The sequence below is a fragment of the Rhinichthys klamathensis genome, unplaced genomic scaffold (genome assembly GCF_029890125.1).
Source record: "Rhinichthys klamathensis goyatoka isolate OS25496 unplaced genomic scaffold, OSU_Roscu_1.1 h1tg000191l_1, whole genome shotgun sequence".
NCBI lineage: Eukaryota > Metazoa > Chordata > Actinopteri > Cypriniformes > Leuciscidae > Rhinichthys > Rhinichthys klamathensis.
The window spans coordinates 5,591,135-5,610,706 of NW_026606717.1; the positions used below are offsets into that span (position 1 = coordinate 5,591,135).

The following is a 19,572-nucleotide window of genomic DNA, read 5'->3' on the forward strand; positions in this document are numbered from 1 at the left end:
TGTATTTGCATAATGCTGATATATACTGATTTTCCTATTGGCTTTATTGTTCCTATTGTTGTTTTAGCCAATGCTTTAGGCCTGGTTGGGTCACTGCCCATGTATGCATGAATAACTTTGTTTTCCTGGAATGACAGTTCTTGTTTTACGCCCAGAATGCCTGACACCAGTGATCCTTTATTAAATACTAAGCAAAGAAAGGGGAAGAAATGTAGTAAAATGTTTCTTTTTTTCATTCAATATTGTTATTGATGCTGTATGTGGTCATTTTAAAAGCTCCGCCCAGCAGGGACACAGCACTGCAGTTTCAGCTACTGCTATTATTGAGTTACAAAAACACTTTTTTCCATACTAGATAAAAGAAGCCTTTTTTTAAATATAACCAATCATTAATTGGTTTATCTAATACCTATAGTGGTGGATATTGTATAATTAATTTAATAGACAAATGTTCTGTAAGAAAAAAGAAATGTTGTATTGCAAATGTTATAATTTTCTTTCTTTTTACATTGACTAACTAGCTATTTATTCTGAATTTTTTCATTTGACTTTTTAAAAAGCCTACGTGCTCGTAAACACACCTCAAGCTATGTAATGTGGACGTGCGAGGTCACTTTAAAGGATCATGAATATTAACTATTATTACAATAAGGTCGTGACCAAAGCCACGCCCCTATGTGGGTTGCTTTTTCTAAGCGGTCACGTTGCGTTGCGGCATTGAAACTGGAGGCTGTCGACATCAGGGCATCTTTTGAATCACTCTCCTTAGCAGGTAAGTGAGTAAATTATTTAATTTAAATAAATATATATATATGTGTGTGTGTGTGTGTAATTGTAGTGACACTGCAACTTTCATAGATGGCATGTCATTTATTTTATCAGATAATTTTTGATGTTGAATATAATTTTGTTTATTCCTTCTGAATTGTACTTAAAACGTGTGTGTGTGTGTGTGTTTAAATTCACTATAAAAAAAAACGTTTATTTGCTTTTATGTCAAGTTAATGCGTCATCCGACAGGTGGTTCTCATTTAGTTATCAACCGCCTTCTCCATCATGGTGCTATGATGATACAACATATAAAAGCAGGTCTCATTCATTTCGGCGTGAAATGTTCATTTTTTTACTCAAAAAGCAACTATATAGAGACAACATCATCATGTCGACATTCAATGTCATCCTGATCACGGGTGACGACACCATCATCATCTCTCTCTCTCTTCCGTATATTTAACGTTAGTGTAGCTAACTGACAAACCGAACCCGAACAATGTTTATTTCACAGAATACGCAAATAAAAGCATCATATTCATGCGTAGGTCTATACAGCATCACGGATGAGACTGGTGTCTGCAGAAGGGAGTGTGGCCGATCTGCACGTAGGCATTTCTACATCAGTGTAGCTTAGCCTAGCGGATGTGAGCTAACGTGATGAAAAGTGTCCTTCTGATTTAATACACATCCTCACAACATCCCATCCTCTCGAAAGCGCTATTAAAACTATTTTCATCCAATTTGGGATCTGTCAAAGATGTCCATCACTCTAAATGTTCCCCTTAGGTCGCTTTAACATCCCATCTACACTGTTACCGACGCAAGTAGAACGCAGCACGCGCGCATCGCGGTGCGTCACAGCAGTGCAGAATGTTTGTAATGAATCACGCGTGCTGTGTTCCCTCATCATCCTGTCGCGTGACGTGTATACGTGCTGAAGATGGTGTCTCTCCTCTCTGAGGACACAGCTGTACATGTATCAAGGTTAAACGGGCTAAGCTGATGATGAAGACTAAGCTAGGTTATGTACGGTTCTCTAAACGGTGGCCTTTGACGCTTATTTTTCTTTTATGTAATATCTTATATATTTTGCATGACCAGTGTAATTCCATGCATAATACATCTGTTTGAAGAAGAACATGTGATATGTTTCTTGGCCTATTGACGCATCGTGTCATTTTTCGCCATTGAGAAAGTGGTTTTGACAAGTCAGTGTTATTTATATTTAAAATAAATAGTTTAGTAGTCAAATTACTCTGTAAAGAACTACACTACCCATACTCCTGAAGTGAAATCCACCAATCAGAGAAGTCAGTGTTAAAATGGAAACTGAAATAGTTGCTAAGGAACTGAGCAGACACTCTCAAACTGCTATTAGTAAATTAAGGAATATTTTGCAATATTGAAATTGATGTCATTAAGATGTCATTTTTAATATAAATTATTTATCTGTGTACAATACATCATTTTTTAAATGAATCTGCCCTCATAATCTTTAATCAAAATAACTTCTCACCCTAGCAACGACTTCTCTTAATGTATCACGTGAGATCGACCAATAGCAAACCATAACCATCCAATAAATTCCAGGTGGACAAGATCAAGTCCTGCCCTACATCTTTTTTTCTGAATTTTTATCTGTTCTGGCCGTGATAAATTGTCGCAAAGACTGCCTGTTAGGGTGTGGGGGGAGGGTTGGGGGTTTGTTTCTGTTGTAGCATTTCACCCATTACTCCAACCTGCAGATATCCCTGTCTCGAAAAATGGGCGGTCACTGTTGCGCATAGGGCTGGGTATCGTAACAAAATGTTCGGTACCGATACCGATACCGATACCTTGACTTCGATACCGGTTCCTGAACGATACTTTTTTCGATACCAATTTTATGTAACCAGGTTTAACAATATAACATTACCTAATTTTTTTTTCAGTTTGTTGGACTTTTTTACACTCATATTTTGAGTATGTAAAAAAGCACCAATGCTAAAGTTTTCTATGTTTCCTAATCATTTAACAACATGTATTCTTTACTTCAATGAGCTCATTGTTTCTGCTTTAACTTAATGCATTAATTAACGATGAAACTGAATGAAAATTAATTGAAATGCATTACACTGTCACCTCTGATAACAGATCACTCTAAATTGTAATTTAGACATGCATTTTCTGTAAAGCTGCTTTGAAACGATATGTATTGTGAAAAATGCTATACACATAAATGTGAATTAAATTAAATATAGGCTACTGGGGGGCGGGATATATACCTGCACGTGAAGCTTGCAGCAAAGCACTGGCAAAAGTAGCCTAATGATTATGGATGTGGAAACAATAGCAAGGAGATATTTTAATTGTTTATTAATGAACAAGTGTTTACTAATGGTGTGTTCACACCGAACGCGAATTTAATTATTTGTGCGAGTAGATTACATACATAGTCAATGCAAAGACGCGAATAGACGCATCATTCGCGCCGGGCGTCGCGAATGACGCGAATTGGGCGACGCGTTTGCCGCGAACGTCTTCCGCGCAAGTTGAAAAATTTGAACTCGAGCTAAAGATTCAACCGTCGAACTAGATGCGATAGACGCGTATTTGACGCTCTATTCGCGTTCGATGTGAACACCATTACTCTCAAGTGTATTTTGTGCGCTTCAGTGCCTAGATTTACCGTGTTGCCGGTCTTGGCAGCAATGATCTTGTCGAAAATATTGCATCGCGTGCATCTGGCATCGAGTCTGGCACATGACATAGGTACACTTTGGATCATTTCCACATATTTTCTATCTATCTGGGTTGGGACGCACGCTTACACACACACACACACACACACACACTGCAGCCTCACGTGCGACGAGCCGCGTCTCTGGGCAGCCGCGTAAACTAGTGTTTTTCCGCCACAGCCAATGCTGCATGCTTATTGTTTCACTGACGTTGACGAGATTAACCACTTAGGTACCGAAATGTGGTACCGAAAAACAAGACATGTTTCGATACTCGGTAGTATCGAGGCAATTCGGTCGGTACCTAAAAAGTACCGAACTCGGTACCCAGCCCTAGTTGCGCATGATGCGGTGCAGAGAAACCCGATCTTGTCGAGGAGATACAGACTGAAACAATCAGCTGTCACTTAAGCCTGAAGCATTTTCTTTGAGAAGCATCTTCTGCAAGGCCACCCACAGTCCCTCCCAAATATAAATATTTTTTTTAATAAAAAAAAAAAAAAACATTTTCTTTTTATAGTTCGATCTGAAGCATTAGAACTGTATGTGCACTGGTAAATGGTGTCAGCAACAGTCGGAAGGGGTTGTTCTTCACAGCCATAACTGATTATAGACCAGTTAGCTGCTCCATCCTGCTATTTTTAGCTTGTATATTCAAGCATTAGCCTATATCAGATTGATGTCTTGTAGACATTACTTTGATCCACAGTGTGATTTACTAAATGATTTAGAAGCGCAGTGTCTAATAAACAGTGACATCAAGACTCATCAAATATATTCACTTGCATTACAAACATTGATGACGCTTTGTAAATGGATAGCTAATGTGGTTTTCTGTAGAAGCTGTTGTTTAAATGGAGCTCATCTATTAAATGTCTCATAATAAACTGACATTAGCAAGCAGTCTAAATAATATCGTATAATAATAAAAAAAAACTTTCTATAGCATCTTTATCTTAAAGCAATTTACAAAAATAAATTAAAAATACATAAAGATGCAAAATAAAAACATGCTATCAAGAACACAATATAAAATAACAATTACAAAGTAATCTCATAAAAGCTACCCAGTGAAGTGAGTTTTAGGACTCGACTAGGACTAATATTACATTTAAATAACAATACAAAAATACAAATAAATAAATTCAAATAATGATCAAATATGTATCAATAATATTTAATTATAAAATAATAATGTAATTAATTAAATGTAATTATTTGTTAAGTTACATATAATTGAAATGTGGACCTGTATTGAAGTACAGTTTGCGTCGTGGAAACATAAGGTTTAGTACACATTAAGATTATCCCATGCTTTATGTGACAACAATTGTCAAGCAAAGGGCAAATTAAGGTCCCTTTGAATTAGGACCAGTGGACACCTATTCATCACGGGTCATTGACTGTGGTCATACATCAAAATGACCTCTGTTTGTCCTTTAAACACAACACATTGCCAATGAAGCCAATACAGCATGGCCTTTAGCATTAGCATTGCTCAAACTAAAGCCAGACAGTCATGACTCCTTTATTACAGAGTGAAGAAGTGGAATGGTAAAAGCGTGCCGTAACACATCCCTCGCAGAACTCAAAAGATTTGAAATTGCGTGATGAATGAGGTGAGCGGCTGCCGTAGGCTGTGTTTTCCAGTGGAAACTTCCATTGTTCAACAAAACCAACGAGTTGGAATCATTCACAGAGCTTCAGAGATGTGTGCTTCCCCGTCACTTCAGTAATGCTGTGATAAACCATCTGCTAGCACAGAAATACAGCAGTAGCTGAGATGCTAGATGTAGAGAGAAACAACAACCGGCTTGAAACCAATAACTGATTTGTTTAGTCTCTCGTTAAAACCCACATTAATTCATTTCAGTAGAATCTCAATTAAGGACAATATGTGAAAGGTTTCTCTTTCTGTGTGCATAAACTGGTGTGCTTATAGCCAGAGCGCATCCAACTGTGATTTACATCAACACAGACCAGCCAGTTTGTGCCGGTTTAGGCTCGTTCCATTCAGCATAGAGATGGGGGAGCACTCAACTGGGAAGACTATTAAGACATAGATAGAGATTTAGGCCCCATCCACACTACTGCGTTTTAGTTTAGAAACGGAGAATTAAATCGAATACGATCTCCGTCCACACCAGCGTTTTAGCTGCGTATTAGAATTGATCTCCGTCCACATTAAAACGACTGAAAACGCGGATCACGTGACCATTCACCAACACTGGGCATGCGCGTGCCGGTGTAAACACAACTTCATTGATAAAATTATCCCACCATGCTCTGGATTAACCCCAAACCGACGCTCCATGTACGGTCAACGCCGCCGCTGCACACGAGAATTGTCACAGATCGCTCGAATAATAGCTTGACTCCGGCGCATGTAGGCAGTTATAGCGTTGTAAAATGCAGAATTTACTTGTACAACAGCTGCTAGCAAAGATATACGCCATGACTGATGACACCCAATCATAGAGCCGAGCGTGAGCCTCTACTACGTCAGCTTTTCTAAAGTCCTCCGTCTTGACCCGTCTACACTAAAACGCCCTCCGGAGTTTCAAAACGAAAAACGGATCGGCAGCGTTTCTAAACTTCTCCGTTTTGGGTCTCCGTTTTTGCCGTTTTAGTGTGGACGGGAGGTGCAAACGTAGCAAAAGGTCTCCGTTTTTAAACGAAAACGCAGTAGTGTGGACGGGGCCTTAGATGAGCAGTGAACTGCGCAGTCAGTTTAAAATACAAGTCATAAATATGGTAAAATCTGACTGAGTGGCTGAGAGTGAGAAAAGAACCTTTGTGAAAAAGAAGTGCATTTAATTTCATTGAATCTGTGCTTGCAATGTACCTTAAACCTTATAAAACTGTACTTGTTGATGATATAACAAAAGTCCACTTTTATCACTGCTTCTTAACATACGTCTAACACACTTAACAAGTATACATTTAAAAGTGCACTTTGTAAATTCCATTTTATATTATTGTTTTAATAATATTTGTCATGCTTTAAAGGGGTTATGACATGGATTTTTATTTTATTTTAATGTTCCTTGAGGTTCACTTCTAATGTAAATAAAGTTTTTTGCACACACAAAAAACCCAAATATACATGTGGAAAAACAATTATTTTCAAGCCTCATTCTGACCCTCTTTCTGAAATGATCCATTTTTTTTACGGGCGGCTTAACCAAAAACTATAGAATAACACAAGACGCGTCACTCGTATTGTTTTGAATGGGGAAAAGTGCAACGCTCAATATGGTGGAATAGGCTAAGTCCCCGCCTTCTAAATAAGAGCCAATCGGCGATTTGGTGAAGTCATCGCGTCACTGCAGATGCCGTTAGAAGCTCCGGTTCCTATAGAGACAGTCAGACTTCCACTGCGCATTAGCTTGATCCAGCCTGAAAAATGACGTTTTCTGTCGTGATTCAAATGTAGAAACAAAATTGATGAGACAGTTGTTGTCAGATTTCATCGGTAATTTCAATTATGAGATTTAATCGTAAGCTTGGCGAAAAGTTTTGGAGAATTTGATGTTTCCCCATTCAAAGAGATAAGAGCTGCACTTTCGTGCCCGAGAGGGGTTTCAAAGATGGCCGCCGAGTGAAATGACTTGTCTTGAAAAGGACTTTGGCTTAACTCTGTTATGACTGGCTAACATCATTGCATAGTATCAAAGCGAGTATGTATTTTAAAAACATTATGTATATAAAACCATCATTTACAGACAAAGCATCATAAAATCATTTACCTACTATTTGTGATGCAGCTGGCAGATCCAATACAGCTGACTACTTCATCTGTCAACAGAAGTTTCATTGCGAACTCTGTTAATCTGTGCCTGGTTTACAAAACAATCTGCAGTCCTATTCTCTGAATAAACATATAATCCTCCGACACAATCCAGGACGGTATTGAAAACAAACCATCTACTTGTTCCTGAAGCTGGTATCCTTCTAAAGTCTGTACAGAGAAGCAAACGAGCTGTTTAAACTGGGCGCGTCAAATTGAACAATCCTTTACCCTTCAATTAACTCTTCCATTTGTCCTGTTGTCGACTAGGGCTGTCACTTTTGTGAAAAAAATCCTGTTCGATTTTTGAGACATAAGTGTTCATTGAATCGATTGTAAAATTGATTTTCCATGTCTAAAGACGTTTCCATTTTCAACACCAAATATAGGCAAATCCACGGACAACTAACAGGCATTAGGACGAACGTAAAGAGGGCGCTTGAGACATGCACAAGTCAACAATATTTCTGATGATTTATTGGCGTGAAGTTTCGTGCACAATGACAAACAGGAGAGCAACATTCAGGGATTGAAATTAACACCCTCCAACCCGCCAAATGCGGGTAAAAATTAACTTTGGCGGGTAACGCTGTCAAATCACTAGCCAATTTGGCGTGTTTCTATGTTTACTCACTTTGCTGGGGAAGTTCGTGTAAGCCAAATCTGCGCGGATTTAGCGCAAATACGCAACTCGTAAGTCCTCATGATATATTAAATACAGCGTATTGCGCAGAATCTGCGCATTTCTGGCTTACTTGAACACACACACATCACTAAGCAACAAATAACGGCGCGCTTGTTCACTTGCATTGAAGTAATAGCGAATATTAAAAAGCATTTGGTTAACAGAAAAGACGTTGTTATTTTCCAACATCCTACATGTTCTGTGTACTGTATTGATCTGTCCACCTAAAACACATTTTTGGTGTAAAAAAAAAAAAAAAAGCCGTTAAAATCTATTCCCTATTTTAGTTTTAGAAACTTGTGTTGGTTGGTCCGATCGATTGTGCAGTTGATTTTCGAACGTAAAGTGACAGCCCTATTGTCGACAGACTCAAGCGCGTAGATACGTCAGAAAGTGAATGGGCATCTGTATACTGTATCCAGTGTAGACAGAATCGGTGATTATAATGGGTTCTATTTACTTTTTGACGCGACGCTCAAATCCGGTGTAGGCAACTGTCAGACATTAAGCGACCGGACGCCAGGGGGCGGGGCCTATGGTGTGATGATGTATAACTATTTGTCGATGTCTTGTTCTGGAGGCAGTCATATGCAAATGCATCTGTCCATGTGGCGTCACAAGTTCCCCAATATCCAGACGAGCCGTTTTTGGAGCTTGATTAAATAAATGCTTTGTTTATAATGACGATTAGTTTACCACAAATGCTTGTCACTACATTCAGTAGTACAATGTAAGATTATAGAAGCAATTATGATATTAAATATAAAGATGTACTTAAGTGGGTCAAAAAAGCTCTCAAGTTCAACTAATTGCTTAATTTAAATTGAAATTGTATTACAGTTTGCAATTTTTTAATTGCATACAGTTTAGTGTCCGAAAACATTACATTCAGGTCGCACAGTATATTCTTTAAAATGAATAATTTCTATTATAAGTCTTTTAAAAATGATGCTAAAGTAATAATCCGTGCCCTTTAAATGAAATGCTGTGTCAGTCTAGCTCTCTAAAAGTGAGTAGTAACAGATAGTCGCATTGGGGATTGACAGCAGAGATTAGAGAGCTGTGATTGCATAACAGCAGTAGATAAAACTGCTCTGCTGGCTTTAGTCTGCATTATGCAATTCAGCCTCACTGAAGAGCTGTGAAGGAGAGTGGGCAGGAATATTAACCAACCCTTTTAGATAAAACTGTGTTCCATTATTCAGTCTGTTAATTCATAGCCTGCAGTTAGATGTTTCCAGGAGACGGATTGTTCCTTGTGTGAGACTGTTTCTAAGCTGCCGGGAGCTCTGCCAGCCACTTTCACATTCGAGTCATGTTCTGACTCTAAAATTAAGAGCTGAACAACTGTTTTCAACATGTAAAATAAATGTTTCTTAAACAGAAAATCAGCATATTAGACTGATTTCTGAAGGATTATGTGACACTGAAGACTGGAGTAATGATGCTGAAAATTTAGCTTTGCCATCACAGGAATAAATTGCATAATTACATAATACATGATTGAAAAAATAACTTATTTTTAAGTTGTAATAATATTTCACAATATTACTGTGTTTTCTTTTACTGATATTTGTTTATTTATGACTCTACAAGTTCAATTAAATACAATGAAAATATTAAATTGTTTAAAATTTGAAGGAAAAACTAAATGCTAAACTTGGGTAATGTATTTATTTGACAAAATTATTTGGCAAATAAAAGTCAAACTACAGCTACAGCTATTTTAAAATAAATAAAATGCATAAAAATCAGCTCTTAGGGAAAAAAAGCATTGACTACAACATAACCAGTTATTAATATTTCGTTGGTTCTCTCTTTTGCATGTTCATAATTTCATAAATTCTTGAATGACAGGCTGACCAAAAATTATGTCCGCACAATTTGGCATAATTGATTCCAAGCACAGCTACATAATATAATTACAAAATCTTTATCAAATTGTACTAATATTTAAATAAAGGATGAAAATGTCAATTTTCCTAGGCAGGACATGAGTTTTGGCCACTACTGTGTGTGTATAGATGGATGGATGGATAGATAGATAATCTATTCTATATAGACACAGATTTGTTCCAATATGTGAAGTTGCTGGTGAGATGGATGAAGTGACAGTCGTGTCTCCTCTGTTGCAGGTCACTTTGAGCCACAGACATCATGACGCACCAGTACCCCGCACTCACTACTGAGCAGAAGAAGGAGCTTCAGGACATCGCACAGCGTATCGTAGCTCCTGGGAAGGGCATCCTCGCTGCAGATGAGTCCACAGGTCAGTGACGGTTGCACCGTATATGAATGTAACACATTCAGTTTGATCATTTACTCCCCTTGATGGTTGACGTTCTGTCATTCTGTGGAAAAACGAGACATGCTGCAAACAGTGACTGAATCACCTACGTCTGCTTTCTGCCAGTCCCTCTAACACAGTGTTACTCATTGCGCAGCTCACCAAGCTTTAATTTGTGGCTCGCGTGGCGGTAAATAATACGGTGATATGATCATGTAGTCAATACAGATATTTCATAAAAACATTAAAAACAAGTAGGGCTATAACTAGTGGTCGACCGATGTTGGTTTTTTGATTGCCGATATCTTGGAGAGCAGGGTGGCCGATATAAGGCCAATATTTATATATATATATATATATATATATACACTTTATATTTATTTTAATCAATATTTAATAAATTAGAAAACAAATCTTTAAAATAAACATGCTTATACTTAGGATTGCAGATTCAAGAAGTTGCCATCTAATTACAGTTTTTTTTCACAAATAAAGTAATTGCTTAAATATATATGAATATGTGAATAAAAAAGGTAAACACTGTAACAGGGCACTCAGTAATCTGGTAATTTCGTGCGCACTGGTAATCATATTTTTTTCAAATAAAGACAAGGTAACGCTAATTTTACATACAGCACACAGTGAAAACGATATGAATATGACACAGTGGGCAACTGGATATAGCACAGCATATTTTAAAATGAAGGATTTAAAGTTTTTCGAACGCGTCTCCTGTGAAGCTGATCTTCTGTTCGCGTTCACTCACTTCACATGGACCAACCGTCACTCGCAGTAACTTTATGCAGGCTACAAATGCACACTTCACAAGATATCACAGCTGGATTCGATTAAATCTGTAAGGTTTGTGAAATTAAATGTTTAATAGATATTCAGAGATTTGTTTAAATGATGTAGATGTGCATTTGCTGAATGTTGACGGTAAATGAGAAATTATTTTAGCCTGATTGTTTGCCTTTTCTGTTACTAATAATATAAAAGCAAACACTTTACTTTTTTGCATACCATTTACTTTCTTTGTTTACCAGTTTTGTCTAACAAAGTATTAGATATGACTGACAGAGATCGTAAACTAATGAAGACGGAGAATGTGAGTGAGCGCTGTGTGATCAGGCGCTGCCATTCTCTTCTCAGGCGCTGTTGCCGCCTGTCAAAATAAAAGTCTGGAGCGCCGTCAAAATAAAAGTCCTGCTTCCAACACATCGGCCAATCAGAAAAACGTATCGGCCAGTGCCGATATTTTAAAAATGCCAAATATCGGCTGATATATTGGCCTTAGCGATATATCGGTCGACCACTAGCTATAACATAAACCATTAAAAAAGTGTCAGCTCTATTACAAATAATTTCGATCGGATTGAAAGGGGTGGTTTATTCCTTTTCTAATCCAATGGAGAGAACATGTAAACTCTTGATCGAATTGAAAACCGAAACTGTAAGGACAACATATGACGCGTGGAATGAGCTGGTCTTCCTGTTGAATAAAGTGTCATATAAATGAGTGTCCCGTCATTCTAAAATTCTCCTATCACTCTCCGCGTCTGTGAAGTAGAGCAGGACAACGTCCTTTTTCAGATTCTCATCCACAGACGACTGGTTTTGGGCGCGGGGAGGGGCATTTTTACTGCGTGATAAATATAAGCAGCACTGCACAATGGTTCATATGCTCATTGTCTCCAAATTATTATGTCTACTTTTTAAAACAAATAAAGAACCTATGTAGGAGTGGTTATAAGCGCAAACAGTGGGAAACTTTGTATATTTGTGCAGTGTGCACATGTCAAAAAATTAATTCCGATTTGAAGCTTGTGACACGCACATCAACCCGATCACATGTTTAGCGTTCATGTAAACGCTACATTCAGATTCATCAGTCGGAATGAATTCAGTCCGATTGAAACAAAAGTTGTGCATGCCAGTGATTCACTGCGGAGGTGCCAGTTTAACTTTCCAGCTCTTAACGCCGAATGTGCTCTTGGATGGTTGGATACATGATGGGCTAATGTAGGGAAAAAAATAACTTAAGGTCATTAAATATATTCTGGAAATCCTGCTTTTTTGTCATTAAGGGAAATCATCTTGTCTCAGTTACAAATTTGACTGGTAAATCATAAAGAATGATCTTTTCCCCCTCTTTTGTATTTATTGCTTTGCATATTGTATGTTCAGGGATGACCGATTGATAAGCAGACATGGTATTTATTATGACTAGATGTAACTTTTGATACTTTGTGGTAAAAGTGGCTCTCCTATTGACTTAGTCTATCAGTGTGGCTCTCATGGAAAAAATTGTGAAGACCACTGCTCTAACACAATGATATGTATGTCTGCGTCTATGTAGGTAGTATGGCAAAGCGTCTGAACCCAATCGGCGTGGAGAACACAGAGGAGAACCGTCGTCTTTATCGCCAGCTCCTTTTCTCTGCTGACGAGCGCATTGACAACTGCATTGGTGGTGTTATCTTCTTCCACGAGACCCTCTATCAGAACGCTGATGATGGCACATGCTTTGCCAAATTGATCAAGGACAGGGGCATGGTTGTGGGAATCAAGGTACAAGAACAATAACAGTGGTGTGATTAGAACGTCCAGTGCGTCACGTGATCAGCTGCTAAATTCAAATGTGCTTTGGCTGGTGCTCAGCCCTTGTCATAAATCACAACTATTCAGTGTTTACAACCACGGATATTTAAATACACATAAGTACTAGCAAACAAAAATACATTTATAGTGTAAAATGCACACTGTTGGAAGCGGCAATAGCAATCCTTTCAATTATAATTTGACGATGTGTTTTATTCATATCAGATACACATTGTGTTGGTAACTGTAAATTTTACTCTATTCTTCTCCCAGTTTAGTTTTACGTAATGCAAATCCAATTGCAGTGCAGTTTAACACATTTTTATTTATTTTAACAATATAACACATCCTTGCTGGGAAAAAAAATTAATTTCTTTCAAAAAAACAATTCTGACCCCAAACTTTAAAAAAATTAATTTCTTTCAAAAAAACAATTCTGACCCCAAACTTTTAAACGGTAGTCTTTATTCATCAAAGAATCCTGAACACAATATCACAGGTTATAAAAAATTTAGGTTGCACAACTATTTTCAACTTTTTTTGTTGATAAATCAGCATATTAGAATGATTTCTGATTCTGAAGATCTGATTCAAAAACATTAAAAGTAGTAATGTTTCCGAACTTTTGGCCGGTACACACACACACACACGTATGAGGGAAGATTTTTTAGATAACACAGTAGGCAAAAGATTGAGAATAAGATTATCAGGTTAATGGAGGTTGTTCATGTTTGCCTCAGCCAAGTATTCTAATTGGTACAAGACCTTTTTATCTGTTTGAAGATGTATTTGTGTAAATGTACATTTGAAATATTATTCCAAACTATACTTCTATTATTGCTTTGTATGTATAGTTTATAGGTGAATAAAGAAGTTTCAACAATTTCCTTTTTTAGGAGTGGATTATTAGCAGATTGATCTTTAAAGCAGGTTGTCCTCTTTTTCAGGTTGACAAAGGTGTCGTCCCTCTGGCAGGAACAAACGGAGAGACCACAACACAGGGTAAGCTTACAGTCACCGCTATTTTATTTGTTTAAAAGGATGTCAGTTATGGTGTTGTGTCAATGGGATACCTGTTTTGTCTTAAGGGCTCGATGGCCTGTCAGAACGCTGTGCTCAGTATAAGAAAGACGGTGCAGACTTTGCCAAGTGGCGCAGTGTGCTGAAGATCAGTGAGACCACACCCTCAGAGTTAGCCATCATGGAGAACGCTAACGTCCTGGCTCGCTACGCCAGCATCTGCCAGCAGGTGAGCTTCTTAAGTCTTGCCCAGCTTTGTGTTGATCTTAAAGCAGTGTTGTTATTGTTAAAGGAGCTGTATGTAAGATTGTGGCCAAAACTAGTACTGCAATCACTGTCAAATTACTGTAGAGTGTTGTATCCCCTCCCCCTCCTCCCTGCCTCGAGGTTGCCAGATCGGCTGCAGGATCCAGCAGGAACGTGACGAGCTGCAGCTGTGGTAACTAGAGCAGAGCTGGCAACCCGGATGCCGCAACACTACTGACTTCGTGATTGGTAGATAGGTGGAGGGTGGAGCATCAGACCAAAACACAACATGACAACATCAACATCAGTTGAGGGCTGCAACTGCACTTTTTAAATGACAATATCCTGGCCAGACTACTGTTGTCAGTGATATAAGTATTTGAAATGTACATGATTTCTTAATGTCTAGTGACATATCAGGGCCATTTCATGATTAATTGAAATAAATTTCTTACATACAGCTCCTTTAACTAAAATGAATACTATTAACGGTTTAGTTCAGGTCCAAAAATGAAAATTCTGTCATTTACTCTCCCTCGTGTTGTTCCAAACCTGTAAGACTTTCATTCATCTTCAAAACACAAATGAAGATATTTTTAACAAAATCTGAGAGATTTCTGTCCCTCCATTGACAGTCTCGCTAGACAGTACTGGCTTGATGTGTGAGAACAAACCTTATTGGTTCTTGCAGAAGCTCAAACGTGCTGCTTAACATGAGAATGAACCTCATTGGTTCTTGCAGAAGCTCAAACGTGCTGCGTAACATGAGAATGAACCTCATTGGTTCTTGCAGAAGCTCAAACGTGCTGCTTAACACAAGAATGAACCTCATTGGTTCCTGCGGAAGCTCAAACGTTCTGCATAACATTAAATCTGTTCATTATATAAACGATCGAGTCTCTTCAGAAAATTTGGATTAAACCGCTCAATTCATCCTCTTTATGAGCTTTTAGAAACGACATAGTAGTAGTTGCGTAGCTGTCAATGGGGGGACAGAAATCTCTCAGATTTCATCAACAATATGAATCAAAAACTAACCCTTTAAAAATCATTATCTAAATCGTTAATTGAAAAAAGCTGAAAAAATAGCTATATATATTTAACTAAAAAAATTCTCTTGGTAACTAACTGAAATAAAATAAGCTTAATACGTAATATTGTCTTTGTTTTTCAGAATGGCATTGTGCCCATTGTGGAGCCAGAGATTTTACCTGATGGTGACCATGACTTGAAGCGTTGCCAGTATATTACAGAGAAGGTATGTAAAAAGTGAAATCAAATGATATCATTCCAACTAAACTTGTTTTAATGGGAGGTGGCATGATTCATGGTTACATTTACTTTACCTATTTCCCATGTATTTCCAGGTCCTTGCTGCCTGCTACAAGGCCCTGTCTGACCATCATGTCTATCTGGAGGGAACTCTTCTGAAACCCAACATGGTGACAGCTGGTCACTCCTGCCCCACCAAATACAGCAACCAGGAGATTGCCATGGCAACAGTGACAGCCTTGCGCCGCACCGTTCCCCCCGCAGTAACAGGTGAGTCTATAGAGAAACTACCAGCTGTTTGATTCACTGGTTTTGAGGCCTAAAGAATGAGGTTGCTGGGTATTTAAGAATACGAAGAGCGCAATAACGTAGTTACTTCTGGAAACATCATGTTTTTAAAAAGTGTGAGCAGTAAACATTACTGTATGTGGTCAGACCACAGGCCCATTTTAGAAAATTTGCATAATCCGTTTTGAAATTCCTCTGGCAGGTGTGACCTTCCTCTCTGGAGGTCAGAGTGAGGAGGAGGCGTCCATCAACCTGAACGCCATCAACACCTGCCCTCTGAAAAAACCCTGGGCCCTCACCTTCTCTTATGGACGTGCCCTGCAGGCCTCTGCCCTGAACGCCTGGCGCGGGTCCAAGGACAACGAGAAGGCCGCCACAGAGGAGTTCATCAAGCGTGCTGAGGTCAGTTATTCAAATCATTTCCTCATTAAGGTGCGTTCAAATGACCCAAATAAGCTCCATAGTCTTTTGTCTATAGTGTCAATAGAGTCGCTTTCAAACCAAGCAGTTTTCTGTTGGTCAATGTGGCAAATCTGCATTACCAACTTGAATCTGTGGAGAAATCTTGCTCTCATGCAAAATTCCTGATTGCGTGGATTCCTATTGAAATAACTGGATTTAGCATTAGTAAATGTGACACTTTAAATTTTACCTAAATGCAAAGGATTTTTTATGAAATCTGTTTTTGAACATAACTTTTATTTATGCTAATTTCTTTCAAATATTATTAATATTTGTATTTAACAACCCTCTACGGACACACTGAAGCTCGAGTCTCTATTGGCTAGTACATTTTTTTTATTTTACTCGCCAGACTTTTTACATGGAATGCAAGAACAATGCAAATGAAACAAATCAACATAAATATAATATCAATATAAAATAAACATTTCAAACACTAATAAAGTCAAGTCTTTGTTCTTATTTTATCACAGACTGTTTAATCAAACTACATGCAATTGCATTGCGTTTTCTCTCTCGACTGTTTACGTTCACTTAAGACATAACCAACCAAAGCCGGGCATTTTGACAATTTTGTGTGAAATTGTCCATTCAAGTGCAAGACAACGTGAAAGAGAGCTCAATTCAGTGATCACGTGCTGCCAGACGTGGCTTTCTGGGTGCGTGCTTCAGATGTAAAATTTGTGTACAGCTTTCACAACTTATTTTTCGCTTGGCATTTTGCTTGAATGTTTAAAATGGTAAGACTTAATAATGCGTCCAAACGATAAACTTTCATGACGACGCAGCACTGTTCCGATCGGGACAGTGACAGTTCTGTCTTTCTCTCAATGTGAGTGCGCATGTGTGAGAGAAAGCGACAGAGGGTGCTCTCGGCCAAGCGACGGTGCGTAAAGCTCAGCAGGCAATGAAATGATATCTGCGCTAAACTTATTTTTTGCATTTCAAATACAGGCGACAATAATCGTACAATTTACTAGCCATTGGCTAATTAACTAAATATTTTTTAGTCGCCTCATGTAATTTGATCGCATTTGCGAGTGATTTACTCGCATTGTAGAGGGTTGTTTAATTACTAAACTATTTATCGTGAATAATAATCATGATTATAATTTTTGAGCAAAATAATCATGATTTTCACTTTAACCATTATCGTGTAGCCCTAGTTTTCGACTAAATTAAAACTTGAATTTCTCTTTTGCCGTTTCGGTACAAAATTTTGCTACATCACTCAATCATATCACTAATTTAATCACAGTTTTCTGGTAAATATATGGATTGACGAACATGAGCTGGAAAATAATATAACATAATAAATGTATTATATATAATATACAACATTTTATAACAATAGAGCTATATGAATCTGCAATTATTGTTTTGTTGTTAGGCTCAATCCCAATTCACCCCTTGGCCCTACCCCTTGTTTTCGAGTGTACCCCTTGGCCCTTAAAACAGAGTTACAAGGGCCAAGGGGTTGAAATATTCCCCTACGAAATGGAACAACCCTTCATGAACCCGATACGTCATCAGTCGTCAGCGATGGCTCTGCCGTTACGGAGTTTTTACAGGATTTCTCCATGACAACGACTGACAATCAGCGCAGCTGCTCTTAACTTTGAGGAAACATGATGCTTATAACGTTCCTTCCTCGAAATGTATGTCTTTTCTGTTTCGGAAAGATAATTTGTTATACAATTTCTTAATTTAAATGACTATATCATTATTATAAGAGTAAATAAAGTGCACGGTGGTGTCATCTGGCGCTAAATTTAAATGTTTAACCGTTTGTGAAGCCATCTCACCGGTGATTCGCGATGTATTCTGCGAACTTTCTTGTAGCCCTCCGTTTGGAGTGTGCCTCTGAAAAATCTCAGTTTCGAGGAGATGGTCCTCACTGCAGAACATGAAATCCACAGGGAGGAGTCGGATCCAGATCCAACTCCTCCCACCTTACATATACCTAAACCTACCCATCTCCGCCCCCTGATCCCTAAACACACCCCTAATTCCTAAACCCACCCCTAATCCTACCCATCTCCACCCCTTGGATCTTGATCCGACTCCTCCCCGTGGATCTTATGTACTGCATTGAGGTGCTACTGGTTTCGAGGGCTATGTAGCCCTACACCTTCGCCCTACCCCTCGATCTAAACAAGAATCGGGACACCCTACCCCTTGACGTGAACGCGCAAAACGGAGGGGTGAAGTGGGATTGAGCCTTAATGTAAGGCCTGTCTGAAACTGCTGATTCAGGCAGCATAAACTGACCTTTGTGAACTTTCCTCAGGCTAATGGATTGGCTGCTCAGGGCAAGTACGTCTCCAGTGTAACCAGTGGAGCAGCGGGACAGTCCCTTTACGTGGCCAATCATTCCTACTGAACATCCTGCATCCCAACATTCCAGTTTCCGCCAGCCAATAGTATAATGCACAGCTGCTACCCTTCCTGTCACCAACCAATCACAGGCCTGCGCTGTCTTCTGTACTTTAGGGTTGTCATTGCAATGTCTTATATATCTATTTAAAATGTATTACACCTTTGAAACAGAAATGGGAAAAATAAAGGTACAAAGATTATTTTTGTTTTTGAAGAGTTCTAGGCGTGGTTTCATGCTAAAAACAAGGAAAGAGTATTTTTTTTGTGGGCCCTTAGCAAATGTATGTCAATGTATGTCAGACTTTTTTTATTATTATTCCAATTTAAGTCATTCCAATTCAGGCACCAGCCACTCGAGTTGACTTGTCACATTCCTTTCAGTGCAGTATGGCCTCATAATGATGCGTGGATGATGCGAGTACTGGACTTCAGGTCAGTGTACCCAACAAGGGCAGTTTATCATATTGAAAATGAAACTAAGTAATATAAATTATTAACTCCAGAATCCAGAATATTATTTTGTGTTTTCACATATAATATTAATGCATTTTCTGGGATGTGTGATTACGGTTCAAGAAATTTAATATAAAATACTAACAATATTAGTTTGAAAGCAAGGACAGTTATTTTAGAATTGTATTCTCTTGTGTTGTGTGCTTGAGTGTATCATGCTCTCACTTTCCTCCCCATATTTGTGACAATGCTACATGAATAATAAACTTGTATTGGTTGTAAACGGCGGAGCAGGCCAAACTGTGGAGCTTCTGGGAAGGGGAGCACTCCCTGCTCTGTTGACAAAATGTGATATTGTGATTTGATGTTGTTCTCTGAGCACTTTGTCTGTCAGATAGTAAAAACTAAAATAAAAATACTGTAAAACCCCAGATCCTCTTTTTGTCCATATTGTGCAGGTATTTCAAACACCACAGTTTACATTTACACATTCTTCCTATTTTACAGCTTTCCTCCACTGACCCCCAGCAATTTGCTGAATTTTACGCATGTTTAGTTCTATGAGGCACAAATCCAATGTTTTTATGTTGTGAGA

General features: G+C 38.4%; 1 protein-coding gene across 1 annotated transcript; it reads left to right on the forward strand.

The window, feature by feature from the left end:
* Positions 1-639: 639 nt before the first annotated feature.
* aldocb (aldolase C, fructose-bisphosphate, b) lies at positions 640-18,724 on the forward strand. Its single transcript, XM_056262176.1, has 9 exons — positions 640-772; positions 10,105-10,238; positions 12,616-12,827; positions 13,805-13,859; positions 13,946-14,106; positions 15,298-15,381; positions 15,491-15,665; positions 15,886-16,085; positions 18,436-18,724. Exons 2-9 carry the CDS (start codon positions 10,127-10,129, stop codon positions 18,526-18,528), a joined length of 1,092 nt encoding a protein of 363 aa, XP_056118151.1. The 5' UTR covers positions 640-772; positions 10,105-10,126; the 3' UTR covers positions 18,529-18,724.
* The last annotated feature ends 848 nt before the right edge of the window (positions 18,725-19,572 follow it).

Coding starts and splice junctions, on each gene's coding strand:
- aldocb (XM_056262176.1), top strand. CDS start 10,127: ATGACGCACCAGTACCCCGCACTCACTACTGAGCAGAAGAAGGAGCTT. Junction 14,107..15,297: donor ACGCCAGCATCTGCCAGCAG/GTGAGCTTCTTA, acceptor TTTGTTTTTCAG/AATGGCATTGTGCCCATTGT. Junction 15,666..15,885: donor CGTTCCCCCCGCAGTAACAG/GTGAGTCTATAG, acceptor TTCCTCTGGCAG/GTGTGACCTTCCTCTCTGGA.